Here is a 12,149-nt window from a genome sequence, read left to right as displayed (position 1 = left end):
TGGTGGCACAGTGGTTGAGAGTCCGCCTGCTGATGCAGGGGACGTGGGTTCGTGCCCCGGTCCGGGAAGATCCCACAGGCCGTGGAGCAGCTGGGCCTGTGAGCCATGGCCGCTGAGCCTGCGCGTCCGGAGCCTGTGCTCCGCAACGGGAGAGGCCACAACAGTGAGAGGCCCGCGTACCGCAAAAAAAAAAAAAAAAAAAAAAAAAAAAAAGGTGAGAGCAACAACTTTTAAAAATATTAAGAAACTGTATTACTCATTTAAAAAATATTTAGAAAAGCTCTTCCTTATCATCTTGTTGGCTCAGATATGCATCTTATTAGAGATAAGCTATTAGAATTCTGGAACCACATTTTTCTCTAAACACAAGGTATTGCTTAAGGGGAACTGACTTGGACAGCTTTTCAAAAATATGAAAGCTGAAATTTTTCCCCAGGTAAAAATGGAAACAAAAATCTTTTATACCTCACTCTACTAAGTACTATTTTAGCTTAGCTCAAAAAAAATCTTCTTTAATCCTGGTTTAGCTTTTAATATTATATCACACATTAAAATTCATAAAGTAGTTCATTCCAGGCAAAACAAACTACTCTTCAGCTCTTCTCTGCAAATAGCACAGGAGGTAAAATAAATGCAGTTGCTTTCTGAATAGCATTTATCAAGGTAGCGTGTACCACTCCATCATTATGGTGGCGCCAGGGAAGTAGTTAAGAATTGGAGCTTCTGCTATTTACCCTCCCACATGGGGAGAGGGTGTAGCACTAGGGTGTGCTTTTTATTTCACTACAATTGTTCAGTAGAACACAGATTTTCCATGAGAATTTTTTGCTCCTTTACCGCTGCTGAATTCATCAACCCATACTACAAAATGAACTATATACACTACATACGTACTATATATGTACTACATACAGGCTACACAAAATGGACTCTACTGTGGTCCTGACTGGCGTCTGTGCTCTTCCTTGATGCAAGTGCAACTGCCTGCAAGCTCATACTGCACACATGCGTGAGGGCATGCCCATATGCAATTAAAGGTTGATGTAGTTTTAATAATAATTATGATAATAAGAGAGACTCACATTCATCAGTTGTTTATTATGAGCTGGGCCTTGTGTTAACATACATTAACCTGCATAATAGCCCTGAGTAGGTAATGTCACATTACTGCCCCATTTTTAAATTGAGAAGCTAACAAAGAGGTTAAGTAATTTGTCCATGGGGCAAGGCTGAGAACTGAACTTGAGTCTAACACCAATGCTTATCTTAGGAATCACTGCAATACACTCAGGGTATGACGTTATATAGGACTTCTTTATTTGGGAAAATCCTTATTATTTTTTAAGACATGCTGCACCTGTTTTTTGGTGGCCCTTTGCTAAATCTAGCTCATGAATGTCTAATTTTTAGTAGGGGATGGTTGTATCATTAGTTTAAAAAATCCGTGCTATTTTGAGGAATTCCTATTGGTGATAGAAAACAGTCCACATTTTCATACTTTTATATATTAATACTGTTTTGAGTATCATGGTTCTATCTTTTTACACTTTTCTTCCTTTTGTAGAAACCATATTAGTTATTTTCCAGATCTAGACTTTCAAAAGTCCTCTAGCTTTTAAAAGACCATTAATGAGAAGTGTTTTCCAAGCACATATGTGATCTTAAAATAAAGCTGGTCAAGGGATTCATAACAAATAAAACTTTTATCAAGTGTGAAGTTCCTGCCCACAACTGAACCTATGTTTCATTATACTATAGAAGAATGTGTTGTAAAGAGACAGAAGTGTGCAACTACCAGATTAAATTAATTATATATCGCTTCTATTGACATAAACTTTGTACATTTTCTAAAACATTGTTATAAAATGTCCCATCTTCAGAAGAAACCAAAGAATGCCATAATGAGATGTTAAGAAAAGAAAAAATATTACATAATTCATGTAAAAGTTATAACTTGATAATTATAGGCTTTCAAATGGTCCTTATGAAGACAGAAATTGCTAATTTAACTCTAAAAGTCACACATCTTAAAACACACAGATAAATCCATAGTAAGTGCACACCTAGATAGAAACCATCAACTTAAAATGGATATGTTTAGTGCAATAGACAACTTCCAGAAAATAATAATTAATTACTATTAATAAGATTCATCTTGTAAACTCACCTGGAAAATTTGCTAAGCGATAGTCAGAAAAGAAATCTTTAAGGCCATGGAGATTTGCAGGGATTGGTTTCTCCCAGATACTCCTACCACCAAAGTTTGCAAAGGGCTCTTTTCTCTACAACCTCAGAAATGCCCAACTGTCTAAAGTCCTCCAAAGTGGACCATTTGTCAAATATTCAGTGTATTCTATCAGAAGAACATTTCACATGTGTTCCTCTTTCTAACCTAACAAGAAAACTTCTCATCCTCTCTGACAAACAGAAAGAGTCCCTGAGTTTCATTTTCTCCTTTCTAAAATGTCTGTCTTCTGAGGACGTGGCTTGAGGTAGGGGAAAGAGCATCCGACTGAATAGGGGATTTGAAAACTAAGTATCTGACTTTTCTCATTTTTCTCATACCAAAAGGTTGGTATAATGATTCCATGAATTCACGCATGTGAAGGTGCTGAGAAAACTGTGAATCATTGTCAAGTGCAAGGTATTCATATTTCCTGAATCAGAGCATGGACATTGTGAAAATATGCTTTCAACCAACAGCTCTGGCCCGGAGCCTACTGCCCCAGCCAGAAGACAAAGCTCCTGGCGTGGCTACCCCTACCGAAGCCTGAGGGACAGGAGTGCACAGGAGCCATCTCGCCAAGGCAGAGCCAGCCAAGAGCTTCCTGAGGCTGGTCTAGGTTTTCCCTGGTGAGGTTCTCCTAAGAATAACACCCAGGGCCTGAAGGAAGCCCCTTCTTGAAGATGATTTATAACCTGAATTCCTCAATGGTTTAGGTCCTTGGTCTGGCAGGACCCAGGGACATCCAATCATCTTCCATATGACCTAAACTCTTCAGAGAAGCTGTAAGATAATCCAGTCTCTCAGGCCTAAAGGTGTCCTGGGTCTTCAGTGAGCCACAAGGGACCTGTGCCTTCAACAAGCATTAGAAAGAAATCCTGTTCCGGTCCAACCCAAGCCAAAGACTAGTCTCAAAACAGATTTCGAATATCTTCATTGTGGGGGGGCAGGGAGGGGGGGAATGAAATGCACAGTGATTTCACACAGATTCCTCTCTGGCAAAATATAAAATATAAAAGGACAAAATCCTGCAGTCCTTTTCTATACCTGTGGTCTCCTCCTTTACTAAACCCCTTCCATTTTAGTCATCTGTAAATAAGCACATGAAAACCTTATGTGTGGTGTATTGGTTCCAGGTTAAGCACTGGATTGCAACTGCTGCAAAACAGTACTAACTCAACTGCTCTATAACCCGTTTTTCCAAATCCTAAGTACTCATTTTACATTGATAATACATTTAATACATTAAAAATTCCCTAAAATTTAATTCATTGAATCACTGTCCAAGGGTAAAAGGTGAACAAACCGGTTGTGAGCTCTGTTATGATAAAATTAAGGAATGCAAAGGGATTCTCTATGAAGCAGTGAAATAAAATTATTCACACATATCAGATAATCATTTCAGAATGTGGTTAGATGGCCAATAATACTGTGTTAATAGAAACTTTTTTTCTGTGAAAGACCTTCACTAAGAATCTACAGTATCTAAGTACATTCATCACTGGCTAAATATCCCAGCTAAAGGCTTGGTCTCAACCCCCTCTTGAGAACAAACACATACAGCTGAGGGTGGCTCAACCAGTTTCTCAGTAATTCAGGCCAAAATAAATTACAGTTTCTATCCCAACTTATCAGCAGGTATAGTCTTTAGACATACATATAGGAAAGCAACCCAGAGTATCTTAATAGTATACAAAAATAAATATCACAATTAAGAATTAATGTGATTTTGGCTAAAAAAACAAAAAACGATGAGTAAGGAAAGCAGAATCATATCTGGAAAACAAATAAAAGCATTAAAGTCCTAGAAAAATTAGAAAACAAAAGCTATATTAAGGAACTACTAAGTCAAATATTTGGATAGATTAAAACAAAAAAAAAGAAGCAGCTCAACGCTTAAATTCACACTGGTCTTAAGTAAGCCCTTCTTTTGTTAGTATTGCAAGATTAAGTGATAAGTAAAATAACTCTGCCCAGAGGCCTTCCAATGATGACTGCAACAGCAAAATTAACTAATGATGGTACATATGATAACTCTAAACACCACAAACTCAGTGTTCAGTCAAGTCCAAGTATTTTTTGTTTAATCGCTCTTACAAAAGTCATATATGTATATAAAGAATTCCTCATTCTTTTTGGTAAGAAATATTGTATTGAAGGCTTAACAGATCAGATTCAGTAAGTGTGTGTGTCCGCAGATGGACATGTATGCATGTATTTGGGTGCCATTCTTTTCTGCTTAGAGAAACATATCTTTCTTAAAGTTACAGCAATGCCTTCTTTATCGTCTGCTCCTATAGACATTAAAACTTAATTGATTTTCATTGAATAATATGGAGAAAATGGACCTTTGGGATGGTTCTAAACAATAATCATTTCAGAACATTACAATATGCAGTTTAAGACCCTCCACAAGTGGCTGTGTATTATGTCTATTTCTTATTTATGGAGTATCTATGGCAGTTTCACTTTTAGTGTTGAGTGAGTTTTCTCTCTATACTTGGAAATGGATGACCATTTTTTACTATTGATGAAATTAACATTAAGAGATAATTTCATTATGACATTATGTTACATAAGCACTTTTAATTAGTACTCCATATTTACTTTCCATCGTTTTAGCTGACCTCATTGTTAAGAGTTGCACAGGCCACAAATTAAATGTGTAAGAAATATATTTGCTTGTGGATCTTACATCTAATCCACTCTCAAATTTGTATCTAACAGTTGTACTGAAAATTAACTTCTCAATTCTCATAATAGTTTTGAGGCTACCTTTTAAACTTGATTAAAAAAAATACAGATGCGCATACACAAAATTACCTGGCAGGTGACTTCTGTCCTTTCTAAAAAGTGCAAAAATTTGGAAAATAGAAAATGTGCCCATTTCTGGGAATATGGATGGAATTCCTTATCAGCCCCATTTAAAGCTGCCTTCAAGGATTGTATTAAACTTAATTATGAAAGATTACAAACGAGATGATGCGTAATTGGTACCAGCTGCAGTTGGTATTGGAAAGCATAAATACAAATGGAATTATTTATTTTTATTTATTTACTATTCAAATGGTGGTTCTAAAACGTGCAGGGATAAAATGGACTTCATTACTTTTTTTTTTCCCTATTGAGTTTAAAATACCTTTTTACTTAATAGTAGTAGGGCCAAATATCCCATTTCAAGATGACTTTTCACCCCCAAAGAACCCCCCAAATGAAGCAACACAAAGTAATTTTTTTTCCCTCTATCTAATTAGTAGCTACTTGTTTTTATATCAGAATTAGTGAGCTGGGACCAAATTCTCCTCAAGCAAGTCTATGAATTACTATTAAAAAAAATCCCTATCCATCTACCTTTCTCATGCTTGTTGAGATTCTTTCTTAGACTTCTTCTTTTTCTTAGACAAAAACAAAAAGCAGAAAGGTGAGGAGGAAAAAGAGAGTTCACCTGGGGAGGGCGGCTGGGCGGTGTGCTTATCAGGGGGGCAGGACCCATCGCTGAGGCTGCATTCAAGCTCCTTTCCCTTTCATCCTGGTAAATTCGATCTCTCTCAGCTTCCGGTAACTGCAAGAAATTCTGCATAGCCCGAAGGTTTACCAGCAAAGACTGGGATGCAGTCTTGGGGTCCTCTTCCTTTCGTAGGATTTCTGAAAGCAAGCCCTGCAGGGAATGAAAGGCACAGGGTGAGCTTGCCCCCATGCTCTGCCCAGCCCGCGGTGAACCTTTCCTTTTCTTCTCCACTCTGTTCAGAAAATGAACAGTCAGAAGCATTAATTCCACATAGGAATATATTAGTTACAATTGAAGTGGTAGAGAAGAGAGCCTCAATTGTATTCTTAATTTTATTAAGCGTCTGCTTTACATATAACATAAACTGCAACTGCCTAATTGGTCTCCTTCTTTTGAGTAGCTTAACTTGCCATGAAATCTTTCAGAGACAGGATTGAGGCAAGTTAAGAATAAATGAAATGCTCATAATACGACAGCACTGAACTGTATAGTTCTCAAGCTGCCAAGACAAAGGCAGTGGAATGCCAACAGCCCAATATGTAAAGATACAAAGCCATTTCGAGAGAAGTAGGATTTACAAAGAAAATACTCGAAAATGAATTGTAACATACTAGGAAAAAGAATATCACTAAAGCATCATCTAAGATTTATGCTATGTTTTTGCAGGCAATATTTTACATTATTCCTTGGTTTTCAAATTATTGGAGTCAATGACAAGTGATTCTATTTACCGCTTAAGGAAACTATACTGCTTGCTATACAATATACCTCTGAGTAACAGGTTGAAAATTTGAACTTCAGAAACCATCCTTTAAATTTGAAATACATAACCCCTTTTCCACACTGCAAAATTCCATCGTAGCATGCCAAGAAAAAGAATACTATCAAATTCTGTAAAAATCAAATTTCTTGAGGAATAAACATTTTTAATAGTGCTAGAAGAAATTCACAACCCATTAGTAAACTTCTTTATGGTATTCCTCCCCAAATAACAGAGAATTGTTAACTACTTCTTTAATTTTTGGAAGAATGCATTTTAAAAATGGGTGTTTCTCCACAATTTTGTTTAAGGGCTTATATGAAATACAAGGATTAGAAACATTTTCTGCCCATTTGATAAGGACTGAGCAGGCCTTACCTCTTCAACCTCCTGCATGAAAAAATGCCTGGAATGCCAAGACGTGTTTGCTTTCTACATTTCAGTTTATCACAATATGGCTCAGAATAAAATGTTGTGGAGATCTCTATATCATTTGCAAATTTCACTTTCTAATAACCCTGCAGAAATGGCAACAGGGTACATTTGGGAAAGGGAGGTAAAGTGTCATGTCAAAACAACCAAGCCCCAACGTTATAACATTGGGGTTTTTTCATGGTTTCCTAGAAGCGCAAACCTGGCTTTGTTCCCAATTCCTCAAGGAAAATGTAGCATATTGCCCCAAGATAACAGTTGGGTACAGACAATATAAAAGCAGTGTCCACTTCAAAAACGATCTATATAGGCTGCTATTAAAAAAGATCCTCCAATAGGCTCGGGGGCTTAAGAGTACATTTTAGTTTCTCATTTGGTCTATGCAAGGGAAGCCAGTTTCACCCTAAGAAATGTGACTGAAGAATGAAGGGTACTTGTCCTTTCATTTATAATACTGACAAGTAATGTTGCAACTGTGTTTATACATGAGCAAAACATCCAGTCAATTTAACTAAAATTCAGTCAAACAGGCAGTCAATCATCCAGCTATTTAATTTGCGCAAGGCCAACTAATTAGATTGACTGTGTTTTTGATGTGTCACGTTGAAACCAAGAAATACAGGTCTCAGAAACAATGTTTGAAAATAGGTGTAAAAAAAAACAGCCCTTGCTCTAAATTCTTCCCTACCAAATGGGGATAAAAAATCTTTAAAGATATTAAAAGATATATTTCACAAAGCAATATATCTTAACTCTACAGAAAGAGAAACATACAGTACACATAAATACATTATAAATCCTTGAGTACAATAGTCTAATATTCTTTTTTTGTCATCCCAGCACAATGCCTGCCACGTAAGTGTTTGATAAATATTTACTAAATGGATTATGTGTATTCAGACCATAGAAGGAAAAAATTCCAAATGGGTGACAGAAACTTAACAAGATATGTTCCCCACGGGAAAATTCTAATGGTAATTAATAATGTACTCAAGGTGAGCCTTCAGTGGAAAGTTATGTGGCACTTTGTAAGACGTTTATCTGCACTAATTGTTCAGTAATTAAAAAAATTTTTTTTGCAGCAACATGGATGGACCTAGAGATTATCATACTAAGTGAAGTAAGTCTGACAGAGAAAGACAAGTATCATGTATCACTCATATTCGGAATCTAAGAAAAATGATACAAATGAACTTATTTACAAAACAGAAACAGACACACAGACACAGAAAACAAACTTACGGTTACCAAAGAGGAAGGGAGGAAGGATAAAACAGGAGTGTGGGATTAACACATACACACTACTATCAACATACATAAAATAATCAACAAGGACCTACTGTATAGCACAGGGAACTATACTCAATATTTTGTAATAACCTATAAGGGAAAAGAATCTGAAAAAAATATATAAGAATATATAGACTGAATTACTGTGCTGTACACCTGAAGCTAACATAACATTGTAAATCAACTATTTACAAAACACTTTAGGTCAAAAGAGATCCTATAAACAGATGTTATTATATTTGGGAAATTTGAAATTAGACATTCAGAGATCTCAGATAACAAAATGTCATCTCTTTCCATTACAAATGTTTCCCGAGACAGCAGAGGACTACAGTGAGAAAGCCAACACATGAAAAAATACATAATGATATCAAGTCTTGCTAACATGAGACTGAGTCATTCCTGTATGGCTTAAAGTAACAGATAGAAGGTCACTTGGGAGAGAATTTAGCAATTTCTCTACTCATATTTTGACGTTAGCATGACGTCCCATTTGAGCATATGAAATGTTTTCCGGGCAAAGCATTTTATTTCCACTTAATTATTCTAACTAGAGCGAGTGCAGGTTTTCTGCCTGGGATGTGCTGAAGGTCTAGACTGATATTTCAAATCCTGGGACATTCACAGAGCTCGAAAGCAGACAGTGTAGACAGTCTCAGGTATTTTACAAACCTTCGGGTTTTTGTGTGGTTTTTTTTTTTTTTTTTTGGCCCAGGCTTTCAATGAGGGGAGTGCCCCCTGGTGGAAATGCTTGAAAATATTATTAGAAAATGTTTTGAGTAGAATGTGTTAATTACTTTTTTAAAGAGAATGATGTCACTTGAGAAAATTCTGGATGCGAAATGACTGGCATTAGAATCCGGGTATGGGAATGCACGTTTTGGTCCTGTTTGGGTTGTTGTTATTTGAGTAGCTACATTTATGGATTCAAGATGTATGTGGCCCTTGTTTCCCATTTCCCATGACTGAAAATCCAGTTAAGACTTGCCAAGTTAGGTCAAGGTCATTTGTAGTAATGCCCCATGGTGGATAGTAAGAGAGACCTCTTACCAAAAACTTTTCTTCATGCTAAAAAATAACATGTCAAGGTCATCATGTACCATACTTGCTATCGCTGAAATACCAGGACTAAAATATTTACCAATATTATGCCCCACAGGTGCTCAATAAATTTGCTGAATGAAATTAAACAAAATCATTAGTCATTTTTGTTTCCAAAAAGAACTTGCGATTTTGTATATTATGTAGTATGTTACCAGCACCTCATGGATATCAATTTTATGGGAAACGAGAAGCTGCTTTTCATGCACTTCACATCTTCAGATTGTTCAATATGTGCTCTATACATGAAAACGTAAGATTATTCTGCATCGCCATTCCATAGTGGTGGTGAGATTTCTAATGTTTTCAATTAAAGAGTGAACTTGCTGATGAATACCTAAACCTTTTTTACATTCCAGAAAGAGTTTACAAGTAAAATTCATTAGTATTGGAAAAGAAAGAAAAACCTTCAATAAATATTATCAGTACTTCCAAAAGCTAATTATGAATTCTTTAAAACAGCAGATAAGCGAAAGAGACTGCCAGTATGAACAAAAAGCCTGTCTGGCCTCCCGTTTGTCTCCTCTTTGAACATAATCACTGATTCAAATAGATTTTTATCAGCTTCGTGGAACTTCAAAGCCCTCAGAAGGAAAATATGATTTGATGAAACCTCCCTCTAAAAATAAAACATGTAGAAGATTCTTCAAGGCTACCTGCCTCTTGTTTGGTGAATTTTTAATCACATGTCCAGGTGAAAGACTACTTTCGAACTCCACCTCCTACCTTGGACTCAGGCCAAGCAAGTTATAAGCAGACACATTTATCTCTGTCGGTTGGGAGGCCAAACAAGAGCTGTCACGTCGGGGTAATAGCACCTTTTTACCTTTTATTCAATAGTGATATGGAGAGTGGACTTTTCTTAAATTACACTGTGAAGAATTATAGGAACACAGTAGCAATTTCTGTTATACTTAAGCAGGCAAATTTCTCTCCACCACATAATTTACAGAACTCAAATTCAATAAAACATTACATGATGGTCCATTACTGTTATCAGTTTTGAATAATCCATCTTCATTCTTTATTTTACTGGAAAATAAAGTGTGCCAAAGACAAGAGGAGGGGGGAGAAAAAAGGGGAAAAGCCACAGAATGGGATCAGAGTTAAACTATGGGATTTATTTTAAAAAGCGGGGGGAGCACTAAAGAATATATTTTCTTCTATCACGACCTTTAAGTAGCAGTAATACAGAGAAGTGAATGGAAAAGTATAAATCTAGAAGCTTCAGCAATTAATTTTAGCCATGGGTTTCCATTAAAAAGACATCAAGTAGGCATAACTGAATGAATGACAGATGCTAAAAGCTGGTACCTTCCGTAGCAATTAAAGAACATATGCCCATCAATTCAGAAGGGGGAAACATCCTTAAAACAAGGAATTATATAAATTTCATCACAAGCTTTCAGAAAAGGTAGACTTTTTTTCATCTTTTTGTTTTCTTTTGTTTTCGACTTTAAAAAATAGCGATACAGGAATGTCTTAAAAGAGAGGGGTATGTTTTAATTCAGGAGACCCAATTAAGCTGATGAGAAAATTCTCCAATGAAGAGTTGAAAGATGAGACCCAGGATTTTAAAGTTATACAGAGCTGTCGATATTCTCAACTCACAACAGCATCATCTATTACATGAATGTTTTAACATACTGTTTATAGGATGCCAGTGTCTTTATCCGATCACATCAGAGGACTTTGCATTTGTATGTACATATTTTTCATTAATTTTTTTAAAACCTGGAGCCGGAATTGCACACTGTAATAAGTACACACAAACGTGTCTGTGCGGTTTAACTCTGCAGAGCTCCTGCTCTATACATATGCATTAGCATGTGTATTTTCATCCTCCACACTCACACCATACACTCTCACGATGCACCTGCTTTTATTGAAATGCATACAGTTTGAAATAAACATACTACATACACTCATATGAATATATAATCATTAAAATAAATGCAGCTGTGTGTGTACGCGTGAGTGTGCGTGGTGTTTTGGTATGACCACCGAAAAGACATGCATGCTTGCGTGTTCCAAAGCGAATTCCCCAAAAGTGAACTCTTAAATATACATAGACAATGACTCTCATTGAAATCTAACAGCTTCAAACATGGCCCATCATCCACTTCGACGGAGGAGTCCCAATTACCTCTATACAGGTTTAAAACCAAACCCCTCTGTCATCCGGGGCTCCAGACAATTTTTCGGTAATGACTCTTTCTCAACTGGCTATTATTAATAAAGAGATGGATATCAAGCTGCACCCGGGTTTCATTCTCCTCTCTCCCTTGAAAACATTAAGTCACTGTTTTCAATGTTAACCACAGAGATAACCATCTTTTCGAAGAGATTGATAGGGTATAAAATAGAGAACTCTGTCTCTTTTCCAGTAACAAATCCTATTGATATCTGTGGAATCCGTCCACATGAAAACCCAAGGAGAACAAATGGTCACTCTCCAGGGTGATGATGCCTGGGACATTACAGCCCCACAGAAGAAAAAACACACTGATGGGTGGTGACCTTACCCTTTTCACCTTCAGCTAGACTCTCTTTACTACATAAAACACACTTTCCTTGGTCCTTTAAGAAATAACAATTTGCTCAATTTCCAAAATGCTTTCCACTGAATCTGTGAGTCATCTGTGTCCATGTCAGTGCTGTCTCTGTGGGCTTTCAATTCAGTTCAACAAGCAACTTTTAGGCAGAGACCTGCCTGGTTTTTGCCCAGTACTAAGAACTACTGGTAGTTACTGCTATTTACAAAAATAAAGGATGCTGCCAGAAACAGGAGTAGCTAGAAGGCTGACTTGATCCTTTCATCTATTCATTTTTAA

At 36.6% G+C, this 12,149-nt stretch overlaps 1 protein-coding gene across 6 annotated transcripts in view; it reads right to left on the bottom strand.

The window, feature by feature from the left end:
- Nucleotides 1-12,149, bottom strand: part of SATB1 (SATB homeobox 1) — a 99,607-nt gene that overhangs the window by 34,535 nt on the left and 52,923 nt on the right. For all 6 annotated transcript variants that reach the window (XM_067737384.1, XM_067737386.1, XM_067737383.1 and 3 more), the window contains one exon: nucleotides 5,670-5,882. In XM_067737384.1, the coding sequence (XP_067593485.1) occupies nucleotides 5,670-5,882 (213 nt within the window). The remainder of the gene's footprint in view (nucleotides 1-5,669; nucleotides 5,883-12,149) is intronic.

The sequence above is a fragment of the Pseudorca crassidens genome, chromosome 5, assembly GCF_039906515.1.
Source record: "Pseudorca crassidens isolate mPseCra1 chromosome 5, mPseCra1.hap1, whole genome shotgun sequence".
NCBI lineage: Eukaryota > Metazoa > Chordata > Mammalia > Artiodactyla > Delphinidae > Pseudorca > Pseudorca crassidens.
This window is presented reverse-complemented; position numbering and strand designations above follow the sequence as displayed.